The following is a 19,931-nucleotide window of genomic DNA, read 5'->3' as shown; positions in this document are numbered from 1 at the left end:
AATCCCAAGGAGAGACAGGTGAGTCCAGAATGTCTCAAAGGTTATTAACTAACAATTGAAGATTGTCCAGATTTGGCCTGTAAACTTGAGACGTCCAGTGCTGCATTGGCCTCATTCTGAGATATGCAAACAGCGTCATATAAGTCTTAGCTGCCATGAGACCTAGGAAGAAAATTACTTTCTGTGTTAGACATATTTCAGAGTTTAAAACAGACTGCACTATTTTTAAAAAACTGTCCTCTGATAAAAAGATTTTTCCTACCAACAAGTCCAATATGAAGTCTATGAATATAGTTCTCTGAGTTGGGCAGAAATTCATCTTTTTGACATTCAGAAGCATCTCCAAGTCTGAAAAAAGGGTGGTTGTACAGCAGTGTGGCTTGATAGATCCTTGCAAACAGCAGCCTTCAACAGCCAATCACTCAATTATGGGCAAACAACAATACGCTGCTTTTTCATATAAGCCACTACTATAGAAAGGCACTTTGTAAACACTATTGGTGTGGTTAACAGGCCAAATGGGAGCATGATGTATTGGAAATGGCCTCCCAACACCTTAAAAGAAGGTACTTTTGATGACTGTATTGGACAGAAATATGAAAATATGCGTTCTTTCACTCAAGCATCACAAACCGGTCTAGAGCTGAAAATGAAGGGATTATGGAGGCCAGAGTTAACATACATATGGAAATTTTAGTTATGTATTTGTTCAGATTCCTTAAATCTAAATTCAGATGAAACTGAACTTTTTCTATACCAAAAAGTCTCTTGAATAAAACTCAACCTCTCAGGTTTTAGATACCTCCTCAACAGCTCCTATCAGAAGGAATTTCTGCACTTCTGAAAGTAAAATAGCCTCATGAGAAGGTTCTGTGAAAAGGGTAGGGTATAAGGAATTGAACGGGGGCAGTTTCTCAAATTGAATGACCTAGTCCTTTTCTATAATTTCTAGCACCGATTTGTCCAGTGTATTATGAAACAACCCTCCATCTGATAAGAAAATATGCTAGCCTGTCTCCAAACAGAGGAAGGGAAGGATCCCCACTGATTGGTTCTGGATTCTCGATCCTATTAGCAAATCTGAGGCTTGGTTGTTCACCAGAGACAACAGGGAGAAAGCAGATTGTTTAGATTTAGGCTTTGATTTGAAAGACCTCTTCTTGTGTTGGCTCTGGAAAGATGTAGCCTGTTGGTGTTGTTACTGATGTCTTTGATTCAATGGGAAATAAGTCAAGGAAGACTGTGTTTCTGATAACCGAAATGAGTAGTCACAGGTCTTCTCCTAGTAAAAGAAATCAAAGTCCAAATAGCAGCTTTCAATCTTGTCTCCTTCAGCTTTTCCAGAAACTCATTTGCCTTTTCACTTAAAAGACCATCCCCACCTCAATTCTCATATCCTCAGCCAGAGAAGAGCAACAAAGCCAAGCTTGTCTTCTCCAGGTAACTTCATGTGCCAGTGCTCTGGCAGAAGAGTTCAAGGTGTCTAAAGAAACTCCAAAAGCATGCTTTGCCACATTGTGACCAACGTTAGGATCACATTTGCTAATTCCTTTTGTCATCTGGCAAATCCTGCACAAACAGTGCCATCTTTTCCCATATCACCTTTCCATCCATAAGGAGGACAATTGAAAAATTCTGATGGCAGCACTCAATAAGGCCATGGACTCCAGGACTGTTAGTCTCCCGCACAACTGTGATGTGAGACCATACCTGCAGGAGGAGGATCAAACAGAAGAAGCAGGAAGAAACAATCTCTTTATTCTTCCTCTGTCATCCTCTAAACACTGATCTGGCCTTGGATCAGTGATGGATTGTACTGGAGATAGTAATGGACCCAGAGAGTGAAGAGAAATAAATGGAGAGAAAACCCTTTGTGGGGACACTGTAGGAGTCTTAGGAGAAGGTGAAGACCAGGGATCGGCAACCTTTGCCATGTGGCCCATCAGGAAATCCGCTGGTGGGCCAGGACGGTTTGTTTACCTGCGTGGCCTCAGGTTCGGCCGATCGCAGCTCCCACTGGCCATGGTTCACCATTCCAGGCCAATGGGGGCTGCAGTCGGCCGAACCTATGGATGCTGCAGGTAAACAAACCATCCCGGATTTCCCTGACAGGCCGCATGCCAAAGGTTGCCAATCCGTGGTGTAGACAGACCAGGAGAAAGACTAATATTCTCCTCTGCTCTTCTCCTTTTTTCAGGAGAATCAACACTGAACTCAGAACTGACAAAGCCTGTCTCTTCCTCTCATTCAGATCCAAGAAGCCCTCAGAAGCCAAATGTAAATGTCTTCTATGGACCTGAAGATGGAGCTGGAACTGGACAGAGGTCGAAGTTGGAGCTGAAGACCTGGATGGCAAGGAATCTGGTGAAATTCATAGATCCACCCGCTTGGTACTTAAAGCTGAAGCCAGAAGTGGCCTGGGTTTTGGAGCCATAACTGTAGCGGCCCTGTCAGAATCAGATAGATCTGACAAATCTGAAATGAGGGATCTGGCACTGCTAACAGTGGCTGTCTTCTTCCTTGACTTCTTCTTCGGAACCAACACAGCTGGAGCTGACAATGTGGCTCTTGGTTCTGTAGCAGGCAGTCTGCTCTTCATCATCATCTGTGCCTTTGAAGACCTGGCTGCTTGAGCAATGGGATCTGGAGCCAGACCTGACAAAGGTTCTGATTTTCTACTGCCTTGAAAGTCTTTCATCTTTCAGGAGTAAGACACAGCAACCGAGACAGGCTTCTTAGACTTTGGATCTGATGAGTGCCCAGCACTGGAGGGTTTAACCTCAAGAGTCTCCTTAAGGAGAAGCACCTGCATCTTTTCTGCCTGTCCTTGCAAGTTCTGGCCATGAAAGTCCAGCAGATGAAACATCCAGAAGGAAACTGGCCCTCTCCCAAGCATTTCAGTCATCTAATGTGGTCATCTGATGCCAGAAAAACAGCCAGGCAGAATGCACATCTCTTGAACCCCAGCTTCTTAAAAACATAAGGATGGTCATATTGGGTCAGACCAATCAATGGTCCATCTAGCCCAGTATCCTGTCTTCCAACAATGGCCAGACCAGATCCATCCTCTGTTGTCTAGTCCCAGATACTGGAAGTCAAAGGTACACGCAGAGCCTGGGGTTGCATCCCTGGCCATCTTGACTAATAGTCATTAATGGATCTGCCATCATTGAACTTATCTAATTCTTTTTTAAAACCAGTTATACTTTTGAGCTTCACAACATCCCCTGGCAAAGATTTCAAAGGGTTGACTGTTCATTGTTTGAAGAAATACATCTTTATGTTTGTTTTAAACCTGCTATTAATTGAATTGGGTGATCCCTGGTTCTTGTGTTATGTGAAGTAATAATTAATACATCCTTATTCACTTTCTCCACACCTTTTTTGATTTTATAGACATCTATCATATCCCCCTTAATTGTCTCTTTTCTAAACTGAACAGTCCCAGTCTTAATCTCTCCTCATATGGAAACTGTTCCATATCCCTCATCATTTTTGTTGCCCTGTTTTGTACCTTTTCCAAAACCAATATATGTTTTTTGAGATGGCGCAATCAGAACTGCACACAGTATCCAAGGTCTTAGTGCATCATCAGTTTATATAGTGGCATTACGATATTTTCTGTTTTGTAATCTATCACTTTCCCAATGGTTCCTAATATTGTTAGTTTTTTGACTACCACTGCACGTTGAGAAGATGTTTTTGGAGAACTATCCAAGATCTCTTTCCTGAGTGGAGACAGCTAAATTAGACCTCATCATTGAGTATATAGTTGGGATTATTTTTTCCAAAGTGCATTACTTTGCATTTATTGACACCAAATTTCATCTTTTTTGTTGCCCAGTCACCCACTTTTGTGAGGTCCCTTTATAACTCTTTGCAGCGAGCTTTGGATTTAACTATCTTGAGTAATTTTGTATCATTTGCAAATTTTGCCACCTCACTGTTTATCCCCTTTTCCAGAACTCTGTGAATATATTGAACAGCACATGTTCCAGTACAGATCGTTGTATTAAATAGTAGAGTCCCCACTATTTACCTCTCTCCATTATGAAAACTGATAATTTATTCCTATCCTTTGATTCCTATCTGTTAACCAGTTACTGATCCATGAGAGGATCTACCCTCTCACCCCATGACTGCTTACTTTGCTTAGGAGCTTTTGGTGTGGTACCTTGTCAAGGGCTTTCTAAAGTCTAAGTACACTATCTCCACTGGATCAACCTTGTCCACATGCTTGCTGATACCTTCAAAGAATTCTAACAGATTGGTGAGGAATGATTTCCTTTTATTAGGAAACAACAAGCCATGTTGACTCTTCACCAACACATGGTGTGTATCTATGTGTCTGATAATTCTGTTCTTTACTATAGTTTCAATCAGTTTGCCTGGTATTGCCAGGATTGCCTCTGGAGCCTTTTGTTTAAAAAATTCAGCATTATAGCTATCCTCTGGTCATTTGGTACAGAGGCTCACTTAAGTGATAGGTTACATAGCACAGATAGTAGTTCTGTATTTTCACATTTGAGCTCCTTCTGAACTCTTGGGTGAATACTGTCTGGTCCTGGAGACTTAGTACTGTTTAATTTATTAATTTGTTCCAAAACCTCCAATATTGACATCTCAGTCTGGGACAGTTCCTCAGATTTGTCATCGAAGAAGAATGGGAATCTCCTACACATCCTCTGCAGTTAAGACCGACATAAAGAATTCATTTAGCTTCTGCTTTTTCTTCAGTTTCACCAAGCTACTAACTGACATTAACTAACTAACTATAACTATACTAAACAATTACCAAGACACTAAGAACTGGAGAAAAAAACAACCCAGATCCAAATGGTCTGGAGTGGTTCACTTCCATTTGACACACTGGTTGAAAGGAAGTGAGCTGATAGAAGGCATTGCCCCCCTTTTACAACATCTGGAGATGCTCAGGGCAGAGGCAAAGGGGCCGTGCAAGTGTTCTAACAGGCACTGCTTGGAGAAGGTTCTAACATCAGGCACCACCAGGCAGTGCAATACCCATAAGTGGAAATATGAAGAGCCGCTCGAAGAAGAAATTATAACATGTACAGGATATCATACTTATTATTTAGATATGGATTACTTATCTACAGTAACCCTATTTCTTTAGGCCTGCTCCAAAGCCCAGTGCAGCCAATGGAAAGAGTCACATCAATTTCAATTATGTTTGGATCATGTTCTTTTTTTCCAAATAATTTAACGCCTGACCCTGCAAGCTGTCTCCTGAGTTAATGGAAGGCAAGGATGTAATATCAAGGCCTTATACTTAATAATAAGGCCTTAACTAAAGATCAGTAGAAAATGTAGTTTTCAGAACTGTTCGTCTCCTTTACAAAAGCTACACAAAATTCCAAAAAAGCCATAAGCAATCATAAAGTAGCATCTTATCAAGGTTTATACTGAAACAGAATGTCACAGCCAGTCAGAGCTCAGGTACAGTCACTGCCTTTCAACCATACTCTAGTTTTCCATACAGAGTGCAAATCTGAGCATTCTGATTGATATCCTCAGAATCTGATGTCTATATGTTCACAGACATGACTACTCCTGAATCTCATGTCTACATTTAATCAGTCATTTTGTTTATCATTTTATTCAATTAAATATTTGTTCATTAGATATTTCAGCAAGGTAACAACTACCTGAGAGTGGTGCCTGTTGATTCAGTAGTAACCATATCCTGGGCTGATAAAGGTGTCAGGCTAGATCCCCAGGGTCGTGTAAATTTGTGTAGCTTAACGGAGGTCATGCTCCCCTTGATTGGAAGTCAATGGAGCTACACAGATTTACGCAACATCTAAGGATATGGTACATCAGCCTCAAAGTATTTTGGCCTAGAATAGGATTATTATTTCATGATCAGGAATCAAACTCAAATTTTCAATATAAATAATGACTCTACATTATTCTGTATTCTAATACAACATAGGATCAATCTTTAAATAATACTTTAAATCAGCATCCAATTATCAGTATTAATGTCTCATGTATGTAATGTACTCGATGTATGTACATCAATTCCTATATAAATCCATAAAATTAACTGTAGAGTATGTAGCCATTCATGAGATTATAAATTATATGGCAATAACATTAACAGTTTCTTGCCAATACTATAATCTAAATTACAGTCTTGTAGCATATTACGTCTACTGCTGCATGGTCTATAATGATGTATTTCACTACGGTGCTTTCTTTAAGGCTGGAGACTTGGATACATTACCTATTTAAAACTGAATAAGAATGTATTTCTGATTGAAGTAATTCAAGACACAAATCAACAATATTAACAGCTAAAAACATGTTACAAACTCTTTGATGAGTGCTTGTTTTCACTTTAGTTGTGCTAAAAAATAAATGCATTTAAAAATAGTTTTACTTGCAAATTTAAAAGCAAATATAGGTGCCAGAATAATAGATAGCCTTAAACTGCCAATAGATCAGTGGCCTTATCCCAAGTCCACTAAAATCAGCGGAGAGGCTTCCACTGAGTTCAGGAGCCTTTGGATCAGTCCCTGAATCATGCAATCTTCAGTCCTCAGCAAAACTTCCACTGAAGTCAGTAGGAATTTTGCCTGAGAAAGGACTGCATGATTTGATTATATATAAAGGTAACACATGCATAGTGGAAGATAATGCAAAATAGTGGCTTGTCCTAAAGTTAACTTGCTGCTCCTCTCAACTGACATTACAGTAAGATACTTAAACAACAGGTCATGTGTACTGTCATAAAGATTGCTACTGGAAAAAAGATCTAATTTTCAACATTTCAATCCATACACTGTATATTTTAGAGAAAATACCATTTGTAGTGGACATGAAGATATGTTTGCTGATTTCTGTTGGTTTGGTCATTGTGCTGGAAAGATTAAGTGACATTCCCAGTTTAATCCAATATAATAGGGAGTGAAATAACTAGCAGTATGGCATATGCAAATTGCCTAATTTTAATATTATTGAACCTTAATTTCAGAATTCTTATACATGGATCAGGTTAGCGGACAAATTATTTTTTAGAATTTCCTATAAGAAGATATTCTAGAAATCAAACCCACACAACATAGATTTGAATACTACGATTTTACTTATGGTAATGCATATTATCAATATGTAGTTACTGATAATCTTATTTAAAAGTTATGGAGCACTGGCATATTTCAATATCTTCTATAAATAATATATACTTAGGAAAAAATGTTTCCTGTGGGATTTTATTTTCAGAAGCTAAATGCATCCAGCTCATCCGAAGGCAGCACAGTTGATATTGCCCCTCCTGGAGAGGGCGAACAAGCTGAGATTGAACCTGAAGAAGCTCTTGAACCAATAGCCTGTTTTACAAAAGGTAACCAAAACACAATATTGCCTAAAGATCGTGTTAGCAAACTGGGGCTTGATTCAACACAATTTGCTTCTACAACAGTTGGCACTTGAAACGCCATGGGCCTTCTTGGTTTCACTAGCCAAGAGAAGCTACTCCCTTGTCAGTGATAATCAAATGTCAAAATAGGAATTCTCTGGAAGGTGGCTAACTCTCCTCCCTGCTCAATCACTAACATATCTCAATATTAAGATAATTGCAGTATTAATTTTTCCAATCCTATAACTGTGTTTTGTAGTCATTAGAGAAGGCCCTTAGAATTTGGAGCAACTCTGTTTTTCTGAGACAAACAGAACTGACCAATAGCCACAAACACTACTGTGTTTTGGATATACAGTAGAACCTTAGAGTTATGAACACAAAAGTTACGAACTGACCAGACAACCCATAGACCTCATTTGGAACTGGAAGTACGCAATCAGGCAGCAGCAGAGACAAAAAAAAGCAAATACAGTACAGTGCTATGTTAAAAGTAAACTACTGAAAAAAATAAAAGGGAAACCAGCAGTTTTCTTCTGCATAGTAAAGTTTCAAAGCTGTAATAAGCCAATGTTCAGCTGTAAACTTTTGAAAGAACAACTGTAATGTTCTGTTCAGAGTTATGAACATTTCAGAGTGACGAACAACCTCCATTCACGAGGTGTTCGTAACTCTGAAGTTTTATTGTAGTTCATAGATTGTGTGTAATATTGACAGATATTTTTAAAGTCAATTTCATACTTAGTTGTAAATGCAAATCACTGTCATTTTCTCCCCATGGTTTCACTCCTAGATGTAGTTTAAATCTATTTATTATCACTATTCAGATATTCAGAACCTTATAACGGCAAGTAGGGGATTCCAGTGTCAGATTTTAAAAGTATCTCATAAAGAGAGTGGCTACCAAACTAATAAAATTAATAATAATTTGGATGCCAGAGTGATTAACTACTTCAAAATAAATTGCTATTTTATTCCAATTTCTAGTTATTTAATATGTTTAAAGGTTGTGTGCAGAAGTTCACATGTTGTCAAGTAAGTATAGAAGATGGCAAAGGCAAAATCTGGTGGAATCTTAGGAAAACCTGCTACAGCATAGTTGAACACAACTGGTTTGAGACATTCATTGTCTTCATGATTCTTCTGAGCAGTGGCGCTCTGGTGAGTAAATACTGATGACATATTCTGAAAAATAAGCTTTTAGAAGGGTGATTTATTAAAAGTATGTTTGCATACAGGATAGGTTTTGATCAGTATAAAACTCTAATCAGTTTAAGAAATATTTGGGAATCAGCAGTAGCAAACACTCACTTTATAATGTGCAAGATAAAGAAGCCTTGATAGATGTATTTTAATCACAGCTGTGCAAAATGTTCACGCTGAAACTCAAAAACACTCTAAAAGTTCCTGCATTTCATGTTTCATTACAGTTTTGAAATGTGGACCAAAGTTGGAAGGCTTACTAAGATTCACATATGTTTTGATTAGAGATTGACCAAAACCAAAACACTGGGCTAAACTCTGCTTTTAATTAGACTGGTGTAAATCTGGAGTAACTTTATTATAGCCAGTGGAGTTACCCAGAATTTATAGTGGTTATTTATAGTGCAGAGTTTTGGACCTGAATTCTACTGACCTTTGTTACTGTTTGGATTTTGACCAAAATTTTGAATTGTGAGCCCATCTCTATTTCCGAAAGGACCTGGGCCAATGTATGAGTGCACATCAGAATCATATTAAAACATATACACATTTATGGCTTCAAATTATTTTACTTTAGGATTTGGGGCCATTTGAACTAGCTGGTGAAGCTCTGGAACTCTCTGCATTCTGCTTAAATCATCACTGTCATGCTCCACCCTGGGTCATTGTTGTCTTACTATTATTATTATTTTCTAAATTTTTTGTCATCTTTGGAATGTATAAGATTTCACTAAATGGCAATTGTTTCCAAAAAGATTGTCACTCTTCACCCACTATCCCATTTCAAATTACACATGCTCTACATTTGCTACACTATCAATGGGCATAGTATACTTTCCAAAAACAAATTACCGACATTTCCATAAATACACTTAAATATATATTTTCTTGCCAGTAAACACTGTCTTTTTTCTTGGTTATGCTGATAGGAAAAGCGTTTTATTTAAATGGGGAAGTAAATAAAATCTTCCTCACTACTCCTCTCTGGGAGAATGTACGTATCTGGAAAAGGAGGATTTTTTGAGTTAACCCCTGTATTAAAATATTGGCAGAAAATCATTCTTTGTATTTATTTCTTGATTCAATAATAAAATAGGATCACAAATCCTGAAGTCTCTATAGGCAATAATTCTTATAGGCAAATTTATCACTAATTTCTGTGAGGGTTTATTTAAAGGTTGAGTAAAAATCTGAGTAAGGACCTCAGGATTTGGCCTGGAATTATTTACTTTGATTTTGTAAAACCAAACCTCAATTGTGAAAAAAAAATCACAGACAACTGAGAGTCACACAAACAGTACACAGAATTACATGTAGAGTCCCTATATTTCTTGTTTCTCAAAATAATAGAGACTAGACTTTTCCTTTTGCTTAAGAAAACATATGCTCCATATTCTATTGGAGAAAGCATAAAACAAGACTGCCTCTCTCAAAGTTGGATTCTGTTGAAGCAGATGTAGTGAAATGGGAACTAAGTAATTTAAGAGTTGAAAATAGTGCACAAAGAAGAAAATGAAAATGGTGCACAGACTTTAATCCCTCCGCTTTCTTCATTTATCTAATTGATCTTTCTGAACCAGGAATGAATACTTAGTTATGAATACTTGCAAACGTTGTGTTCACAGGCTTTTGAAGACATATATATAGAGCAGCGCAAGACTATCAAGACCATGCTGGAATATGCTGACAAGGTTTTCACATACATCTTTATTCTGGAAATGCTTCTGAAATGGGTTGCCTATGGTTTTCAAATGTATTTCACTAATGCCTGGTGCTGGCTGGACTTCTTGATTGTTGATGTAAGTTCTTTATTCTTCAAGTCTTTTCTGACTGATTTTCCTATCAACAAAGTTACAAAGCTCACTATTGTGAAGTAGATTTCTAATGAACACAGTACTTTGAGCAAAAATTAATGGAAATTTTACTAACAGCCTGTGGTTATCTGATGGTGTTACTAAAGGTGCATTTATACTCAAAAGAGAAAACTATAACTAACAGAACGTTGCATACTAAACAAAAGCCAGGACATACCAAAGTTAAGGTCCCAAGCAAAACTCCGCAATTTGTGCATATACATTATGACACAGTCTTATTATATGATCACATATTGTTTCTCAAATAATACATTATATCATCATGGAACTTTTCTACAGCCATCCAAACTTTGCATCTAAGATACTATGTTTGGTCCAAATGCTGTCAAAGCTTTATTCCCAAGAGATTATCCTCTACTCTGTTAGTGTTTGCAGTGAAGTAGTGAAAAAGGCAGTGGCATTAACATATGAAATTAGTTAGTGTAGCTGGAGTTTATTAGCTGTTTGACAATTTGTAAGAAATAAGTTAGCTATGACTTGGGAGGGTTTATGATGGAAGAGAAGAGAAGCTTTTCTTGGCTTCCTTCCCAGCCATGGCATATATCTGTACAAAGTCCCTGCAGAGGATGGATCAGTTGATCATTACCAGTTCTGTTCATTTCCTCTGGAGCACCTGACATTGGCCACTGTTGAAAGACAGGATACTGGGCTAAATGGACCTTTAGTCTGACACGGTATGGCTGTTCTTATGATCATTGTCTTAAGGGATCAGTGCTCCCAGAATATTTTGGTCTCCTGCCTTCCAATGTTATCTGACTCAGTCCTTTAGTGAGCCAAAGTGATGTGTGTGTTCAAATGAAAATGGGTATCTTGGAGGCAAAGGTGTTGAAGGTTGTTGCCACTAAATTATTGTATTGCTTCACGAGGCAGTCCAAATTCTGGTCCCTTCATTGTAATGTTTCTGTTAGTATGCTCTAGAACAGCGGTGGGCAAACTTCGGCCCAGGGGCCACATCTGGCCCTTCAGACGTTTTAATTCAGCCCTCAAGCTCTCACCAGGATGCAGGGTCCGGGGCTTGTCCTGCTCCAGCTAGGGAGCGGGATTGGGGGCTTGCCCTGCTCTGCGCATGCCATGGATCTGCATGTCCCCCCTCTGGCTCCTACGTCCAATGAGGATACTTAACTTAGATTCTATTTCCCTAAGTTAAGTATCCTCACACCTTCTTGTCAACTATCTAAATGGGCCATCTTGATTATCACTACAAAAGTTTTTTTCTCCTGCTGACAATAGCTCATCTTAACTAATTAGCCTCTCACAGTTTGTATGGCAACTTCCAACTTATCCATATGTTATATATATATATATATATATATATCTTCTTACTATATGTTCCATTCGATGTATCCAATGAAGTGGGCTGTAGCCCACGAAAGCTTATGCTTTAATAAATTTGTTAGTCTCTAAGGTGCCACAAGTACTCCTGTTGTTTTCGCAAAAAGAAAAGGAGTACTTGTGGCACCTTAGAGACTAACCAATTTATTTGAACATGAGCTTTTGTGAGCTACAGCTCACTTCATCGGATGTTTTATTACTATCTGATCTCAGATTGTCATTTCTAGATGCATGCTCTTTTAACTCCCATAGTTGTGGTTCAAGTCATTTTTGTTTATATATAAAATAAAACTATTTTAGCACATAAGGGGCATTCCTTATTGTCATATCAGTGAATACTTACATCTGAAAAGTGATTTGTGTTATAAATCTTGTGGGATTAAGTGAAGGTCTTCAGGATTCTTTCAAGTACTGGAATGAAATACGCATATATTCAGGTATACATGTATTCTATACTTCTGGTGGTGGAATGCTATAGTTATACTTTAATCAAAAGAAACACAACTGTGGCAAATTTCCACTTAAAACTGCTTAGATTAGCTTCATTTCAGACATGAAAGTTAATCCTCTCCCGTGGTGGAGTAATTGACATTGAGCAATATTCTCTGATATAGTACAAATATGATTTCATTGCCCGTGTGTCTTTGTAAATATACAGTGGTGGTCAATAAAAAGCTGAAATTCGCCGATAGCTGTCTCACACGTACCTGAGATAGCACTGTACTTTCCTTTATTTAGAACAGGAAATAAGCTTGGAACCTCAATTGCTTATCTATTGGTAAACAATGACTTTTAAATGGCAATCACTATAGTCCAAATCCTGCTTGTTTTACTTTCATAACTCTTATATTATAATGTACAACAATGTGCCGTTAAATGGGTGGTGGTTAGGCTTTTGCTCAATAAGTCATTTTCGGACCTTAGTGATGATGTTAATCATCCTTCTCAAATCTCCCTTTTGGAAGAAGATAGTCAAGAAAGTAGGAATGTGGCAGCTCCATCAACACTAATTTCAGAGATATTAGTCACTATGTTTTTATGTCTGGGTGTGGAACAGCGACTGTATTATTAATATCTAAGGTTTATGAAGTCTTCCTGACAACAGGCCATGGGAAGATGTCCATGCTGAGTTATCACAGCAATCATCAGCCTTTCACAGGTGAACTGCTGCCACTGAAACCTACCAAACTTGTTGGTAAGCGGAAGCATAAAGAAGAGTGTTGTGGAATCTGCACCAGTTACTGGGGTGTCTGCCCACTTTTTGCCAAAGTGTTTTCCTGGTGTTCTATCCACTAGTTCCTGGATTCTAAGGAAGATATGGTGCCTTACAGGAACTGTTATATTATATGGCTGATATCACGTGTTGCTCCATGTATGGCATGGAGCTAAGACTGCAGCCGTGCCCTTTGAGTCTGACCAAATGATCAAGGCTGTAGGGAAGCCTCATGATGTGCTGGTTAGAGCAGTGAACCAGAAGTTAGGAGAACTAGATCCTAATCCTATCTGTTCTATTAACTGGCCACTGCTTGACCCTGGGCAAGTTACATAACCTCTCTGTGCCTTTGTAAAATGAGGATAATAAATAATACTTAGCCACAACTGTAAAGTACTTAAAAACCTCAGAAAAAGGTACAAAGTATCCTTATTAAAGACCTTGGGTAAAATTTTTGAAAGTGACTAAAACCTATTGAAAGTCAGTAGAACTAAGGCCCCTAAGATACATAGGTGCTTTTGAAAACTATATCCTTTGAGAACAGTGAGCTATGTCCAGATATTGAACTCTAACCAGATAAGAAGAGATAAAGATAAGGCAAATTGGCAAGCTATACAGACTAATGTATACTCTTTTTTTTTTTAAACAGGCCCTTTTTAGGTCCATTATGGTTCCTTGCCCCTCCAACAAAATACATGAAAATGTAAGGACTTTTTTATGTCAACAAAGGTTCCATAAACAGGTGTCCTATAAGTATTTTCCCTTCCTCAATAATTTTTTAAAATATTTCCTATGGTTAAAAAAGGAAAACTATAGAAAGAGGTCCAACCAGTCTTAAGAAACCCACATAATGCATATTATATCCTAATATCAGCAGGTTCAGGAAATGAATAATTATTGTTTTTCTGTTTTTCTGTAGGTGTCGTTGGTTAGTCTAATTGCCAATGCCTTGGGCTATTCCGAACTTGGTGCCATTAAATCGCTTAGGACACTAAGAGCTTTGAGACCTCTAAGAGCCTTGTCACGATTTGAAGGGATGAGGGTGAGACAAATGAAAGAACCTGAATTAATCCATGCATAAACAGAAACCATACTTGCAAAATGAGGAATGACAAATCCATGTAGAAATATTGCACTATCCTCTTTTCTATGGCATACCAGTAACTACAGTAGGATGCTTTATTACATAACTAAAATTTATATCCAATTGCAATCATTAGCATTTACAAGCAATCACACATATTTTTTAGGTTATTTACCACCTAGCTAATTACAGAGTTTTTGTGTAAAACATTAAGGAATTATCAGGATGCAATGGCTGCATTGTTAATGCCTATCACATTTTCTGATGATGAGTGAAAGAAGCATAGTTTCTATATTTCTCTCCTGCTAAGAAAAAAAAAAGTCTAAAAAAATTGTGTCTAGTTAGCTTGCAGAACTGCATAGCCTGTGGTTGCTCTCTTTCTACTATGTATGGCAATCAGGTTTTAAATAATGATACTGGGGCTTACTGCACAGAACTCCTATGACAGAGTACATGAAAAGTGTGTGATGGAAAGGCACAGGGTTTACACGCATGTAGTTTACTTCTTGCAGGTCAGCCTTAGAGTGTACCCAATCTACTCATGACAACAGAGGTGAGTTATTCCAGCCCTGGAGCTGTTATAATTCCCATTGGATTTAGGGACCTGAGTGGGGAGAAACTGGCCTTAGAACTGAGAAACTCCAGTTCCCTTTTCAGTCTTCCTGGGATGCTTATTCCATCTACTGCTGCCAGCCTCCATCCCCTGCCTCATGTGTCAGAACTGGCATGGGACACATAGCAAGATCATGGTGAAGAGGCTGGCAGCAGCTGGAGCATGAGACTCCCTGCCAGCTGGAATGGGGGGAAAACACACATTTCTGTATTTCTGAGAGGCACCCCCACATGAGATAGGAAGTGAGGGGAAGGCTCTCTCAATAAATGGTAGAGAGAAGGATGGGGTGAAAATGGAAGACAGAGATGGGAGCAGAGTTCTCTTAGCTGCTGCCTTTCAACTTTGAGTTTTATTGTGTATTTTTCTCCTAAGGATCAAGGCAATTTTGATGAGCCTATCTGACTCCACCACCTTGCCTCTCTTCCCACATAGCTTTCCAATTCTTTCCTGTTTAGGAAATTATTCAGATTTCCATAGCTTGCCAATCTGCCTAAATATAACAGCAATTATCTCAGTTGTAGTGACAGATGATTCTAATGTCTGAAAAAACTGATTTGTAACAAAATGGATAACATTCATATCTTAACCTTCACCTTGGAAAACCCAGCTTCTACAAAACTCCCTTTATAATCTATCTGTATACTTTAAGCTCACATATATACAAACAGTACTGTTTCTTTCCAATTGTCGCGGGGCTGATACACCCCATCATCCCGTGGAGGCAGGGGAGAGGCAATCTGCCTCACAGTCCCGTGATCAGGTCTCTGGGCTGTGCAGCTCAGGGGCCTCAGTCCTTAATGCAGCCCTTGATAGCAGGGCAGTGCAGACCAATGGTCAGAGCCAGTACTACAGCCCCTGATGTCCAGGCAGTGCGGCCCAATGGTCAGAGTCAATACTACAGCCCCTCCTGTCGGGGCAGTGCGGCCCAATGGCCAGAGTCCATACTACTAGCAAGATGGGGGTCCACCAAAACAGGCCGAGCCTTGGTCCTCTTCTGTCACTGTTTTGCCACAAAACCTCCCTGGGTCACTTCCTACCCAAGTCTCTGGCGGCCTCCGTCTCTGGGATTATCCAGTCTCTCCCCTCTCCACGATGTCCCGTGTCGGGGTCTGCCTCCGTGTGGCTGGCCTCCACATCTTGGAGTGCAGGTGGTCCTCCCTCAGGAGCTGGCGACACACCTCCTTCCCCGCCGGTGGTCAGCCCAGACTGAGCTGCTCTGCTGGTTTTTATAGCCTGCTTCCAGATGGAGCACGCCCAGGAGAGCTGGGGGTGTGTGGCCTCCTCTACTAAGAGAGAAAGGTTAACTCCTCCTGTAACCATGTGGGGCTGATATACCCCGTCACACCAATACTGTACAACACAATAAGAATGCATTTTTAAATAACTGATGCCAGTGAATAGATTCTTTGTACCTGGCAACTAGATAAAATACTAGCTCTTTGCCCACACCCCATAGGCCCCAAACAAAAGCCTAGTGAAGTAAATGGAAAGATTCCTCTTGATTTTAGTGGTCTTTGGATACAAAATTAACCACCCAAAACCTTCACTGCAGACAGATTCTTTGCTGTTTCCTCAGCTGCTGAATCTTCTTTTCAGAGTAAAATAGAATCACTATACATAATTCAAATAACCTTTTGCTCAGCTGCACTTGCTCTGATCTTTTGCAGTCACTTTTTCCGGGTAGAATTGCTTAATTGTATATAAATTAAACATAGCCAAGAAAAACCAATGAACAGAAGTGTGCATTTCTTTGCTCTCATTAAGTCCAATGAATATAAAGATTATTTTAGACCAAGGTTTAAAATTAATTATGTGATGACAAAACTAAATGCATAGTACAGAGTTGCCTAACTTTTCTATGTGAATATTAGCATATCATGTGTATAATTCCTAATGTTTTAATTCAATCTCAGAATCAAGTCATCAGTACTGCCTACTTTATGTGTAAAATTCTTTTGCTCAGTCTTCCATCATCAGTCATTCTTTACATTTATTTAAAAATATATTTTGTTGCACTGTCTATAGATTTTGATTTATGTTCTTAATATTTAACATTTCTTTCTCTCTTTTTTCTAGAGCACACAAATTCTAAGGCTCCATCTAACCACTACCAGGTTTTCTTTAATTTCTTTTCATACTTTTTCATTGCCTTGCTTTCCATGTAGGGTTTTAGTTCTTGCTTTTTTCAGTTTCATTGAAGGTATTACTTTCTTTCAATATTTGCTAAAATATTTCATTATAAAATATAGACAGAAAAAATCTGTTAGTATTATAGAAATATTAATAGAACATTGTGTGATTCTTTAATTATAAAAGATCATTGAGGCTTTTTTGTCTTTAATTTGTATGCTAGGTGGTTGTTAATGCCCTGATAGGAGCAATTCCATCCATCATGAATGTGCTACTGGTTTGTCTGATATTCTGGCTAATCTTCAGCATCATGGGAGTAAATCTGTTTGCTGGCAAGTTCTACAACTGTGTTAACACAACAACTGGTGAGATGTTTGATATCAGCGATGTTGACAATTATACTCAATGCGAGGACCTCATAAAAAAGAATGAAAGTGCCCGATGGAAAAATGTGAAAGTAAACTTCGATAATGTAGGCGCTGGGTATCTTGCACTGCTTCAAGTAGTAAGTGAATTTCTGTATTTTATATTGCTGTATTTGAAAAAAAAAGTATAAGAGAAATGGACAACTTTCATCAAAAAGCAGGTTAATTTCCTCATATACAGTCAGTACCCTTAAAAAGACGCATATTACTTTACCTGTAATTAAGATATTAGTGGTATAAAAGGGATTCCCCACCCTAATATAGGGAATACCTTCTTACACTGATAGTCCCTAATGTTAAAAAGGCAAAAGGAAGCGTTTTGATGACGCACAATACAATTGCACCCCCTGCAGCCTGGAGAGCGGAGGGTGGGAATTAGTCTAGGCTGGCACAAGAAAGAGGGCTCTGTGGCTTCTTTAAGGGTCCCCCTCCCTCCCTGTCCCTCTCCGCCCTCTCGTGGGAGTTCAGTTCCTTGTGCATTTGGGGTGGGAAATGAAGCTGAGAAGAAGGCAGGCATCCTTGCAGATTGGCTGGTCTGAGGAGGGGTTCCCAAGAACATACTGGCACCCATGCACCCAAGGGGAGGGCACATGTGCCCTTTCTTCTGGCCAGGGTGTCATTATATGCCCAGAATAACAAGTCCCACCCTCCCATCCCTAGGATTATAGTAGGAACAGGTTTGCTGAGTCAGCTGTGGGCATCGTGCTAGTCACCTGTCTGGGACAGGGAAGGAATTTTCCCCTCACTGCCAGATTGGCAGGGGTAGGGCGGGTTTTTAAGTCTTCCCCACAGCAGCTCAGGGACCTGGTGGTTAGGTTAGGAGATACAGTTCAAACTGATAACTGTGCAGATAATCATTCAATGGGATGGGAGCCGAGTTCCCTAGTAGAACGTAATTGGAAGTGACGTTAGGGGAATGCTTCCCCTAAAGAAGCTGGGGAATTGGGATGGAGCTCCTAATGTCTGATTCAACAAGAGGAGAACCCCCTTTTCTGTAGCCCCTTAATCCTTGTACACATGGAGGGAGGTAAGATCCCAGCATCGGGCAGGAACTAGTTGTGGAGACCTGATGGCAGCCCTCCACCAGGTGAACAAATCATGGAAGGAAGGATGACCTGCTCTGGATAAGTTTTTGCCAGATAGTACCCAGATAAGTTACATTAATAAATGTGTGGCTTAGTTAAACCACATCCCTTGTGCCTTGTCTTTCTTTCTACATGGCTGGGACAAACAGTGGTTGCCACTAAAAAAATCTGTACAATTGTCATTTACAAATAATTAATGCAAGGGAAACCGCACTAACATTAATTAGGTAAATAGGATCATTCTAAAAATGTTTTAAGGAGGACAAATGTACTAAAGACTCATAACTTTCCTATTGGATTAATATTTGTAATACAGCTCTATACAGTATATTAAATGAATAGTGAAGTATTAGAAATCACATTTTATGGTATTGCCTGGTTATACTCATTTTACGCGATATTGTTACTTAAAATGGGCAATAATTGCCACTTTTTCCATACAAAAAAACTCCTAATGATATCACTAAGGCTTCTTAGCAAAGATCAAGGGCCACATTTGGTGCCTGGAGAATGGATGAAGTAGTAGCATACATATGATTGGAACATTTTTAGAATGTCTGATAACTATTTATGAAAAAGGGTAGGAGACTAATACATATAATTGTATTATATGCGCATTTTTAATTGTGATATGAACAGTGCTGGTATGAATTTATGTTTTTAAAAAAAGATTATTAAGAGATGTGCTCTCATAATTTTGTAGGGCCTGGATTTTTACAGGTAAATAAAAACTTGTGTTTCATTTCCAGGCTACATTTAAAGGATGGATGGATATTATGTATGCAGCTGTTGATTCACGAGATGTAAGTATAATATAAGTTTTAAGACCATTTATATCTGTTGAATATATTCCGACATTCCGCATATGTAATGAAATTTTAATAGCTATATTGAATTGTGTTGAAAATATTGAACAATAACGACATGGATTCACTGATTATAAGGCCAAAATGGACCATTTTAATCAACTAATGAGATTTCCTACATAACATAGGCCATAGAATTTCACAAAGCAATTTCTGCAGTCAAGGGAATTAATCTTCCTTATTTCTATTAAGCCCGATAATTTGTAGTTGAATTAGTCTGTTTAGATTATTTTTTAGAAAACCATCCAGCCTCAATTTAAAGATGCCAAATGGTGATGGATTAAACACTGCCTTTGGTAATCATCTGTGTGAACGGTTAAAAAAAAAGAGAGATTCAGGAAATGCATACATTGAATATACAGGAATACACAACCTTTTTTCAAAATTGATAATTAGAGGGTCACACACTTCATTGCTCGTGTAGGCTGGGCACTGTATGTTGCCCAACTTATTTGGTGCAAATCACTTTTCAGGGTTGAGGAGCATCTGAGAAGGTATCCAGGGGGGATAGAAATAGTAAATTTCAATTCACTTCATACAAGTACTGTAAAGAAATCTCTATCGTGAAAGTACAATTACAAATGTAGAATTTTTTTTTACATAACTGCACTCAAAAACAAAACAATGTAAAACTTTAGAGCCTACAAGTTGAAGCATGAAGGGGCATACAAATGTTTAGCATATCTGGCATGTAAATGACTTGCAACACCAGCTACAACCGTGCC

General features: G+C 38.7%; 1 protein-coding gene across 9 annotated transcripts in view; it reads left to right on the top strand.

Moving 5' to 3' along the window:
• Nucleotides 1-19,931, top strand: part of LOC140895597 (sodium channel protein type 2 subunit alpha) — a 119,918-nt gene that overhangs the window by 85,118 nt on the left and 14,869 nt on the right. For all 9 annotated transcript variants that reach the window (XM_078847952.1, XM_073305675.2, XM_073305676.2 and 6 more), the window contains 6 exons: nucleotides 7,246-7,366; nucleotides 8,388-8,542; nucleotides 10,210-10,383; nucleotides 13,923-14,045; nucleotides 17,054-17,335; nucleotides 19,090-19,143. In XM_078847952.1, coding sequence (XP_078704078.1) covers nucleotides 7,246-7,366; nucleotides 8,388-8,542; nucleotides 10,210-10,383; nucleotides 13,923-14,045; nucleotides 17,054-17,335; nucleotides 19,090-19,143 — 909 coding nt within the window. The remainder of the gene's footprint in view (nucleotides 1-7,245; nucleotides 7,367-8,387; nucleotides 8,543-10,209; nucleotides 10,384-13,922; nucleotides 14,046-17,053; nucleotides 17,336-19,089; nucleotides 19,144-19,931) is intronic.

Source organism: Lepidochelys kempii, chromosome 11 (genome assembly GCF_965140285.1).
Source record: "Lepidochelys kempii isolate rLepKem1 chromosome 11, rLepKem1.hap1, whole genome shotgun sequence".
In the NCBI taxonomy this organism is placed as follows: Eukaryota; Metazoa; Chordata; order Testudines; family Cheloniidae; genus Lepidochelys; species Lepidochelys kempii.
This window is presented reverse-complemented; position numbering and strand designations above follow the sequence as displayed.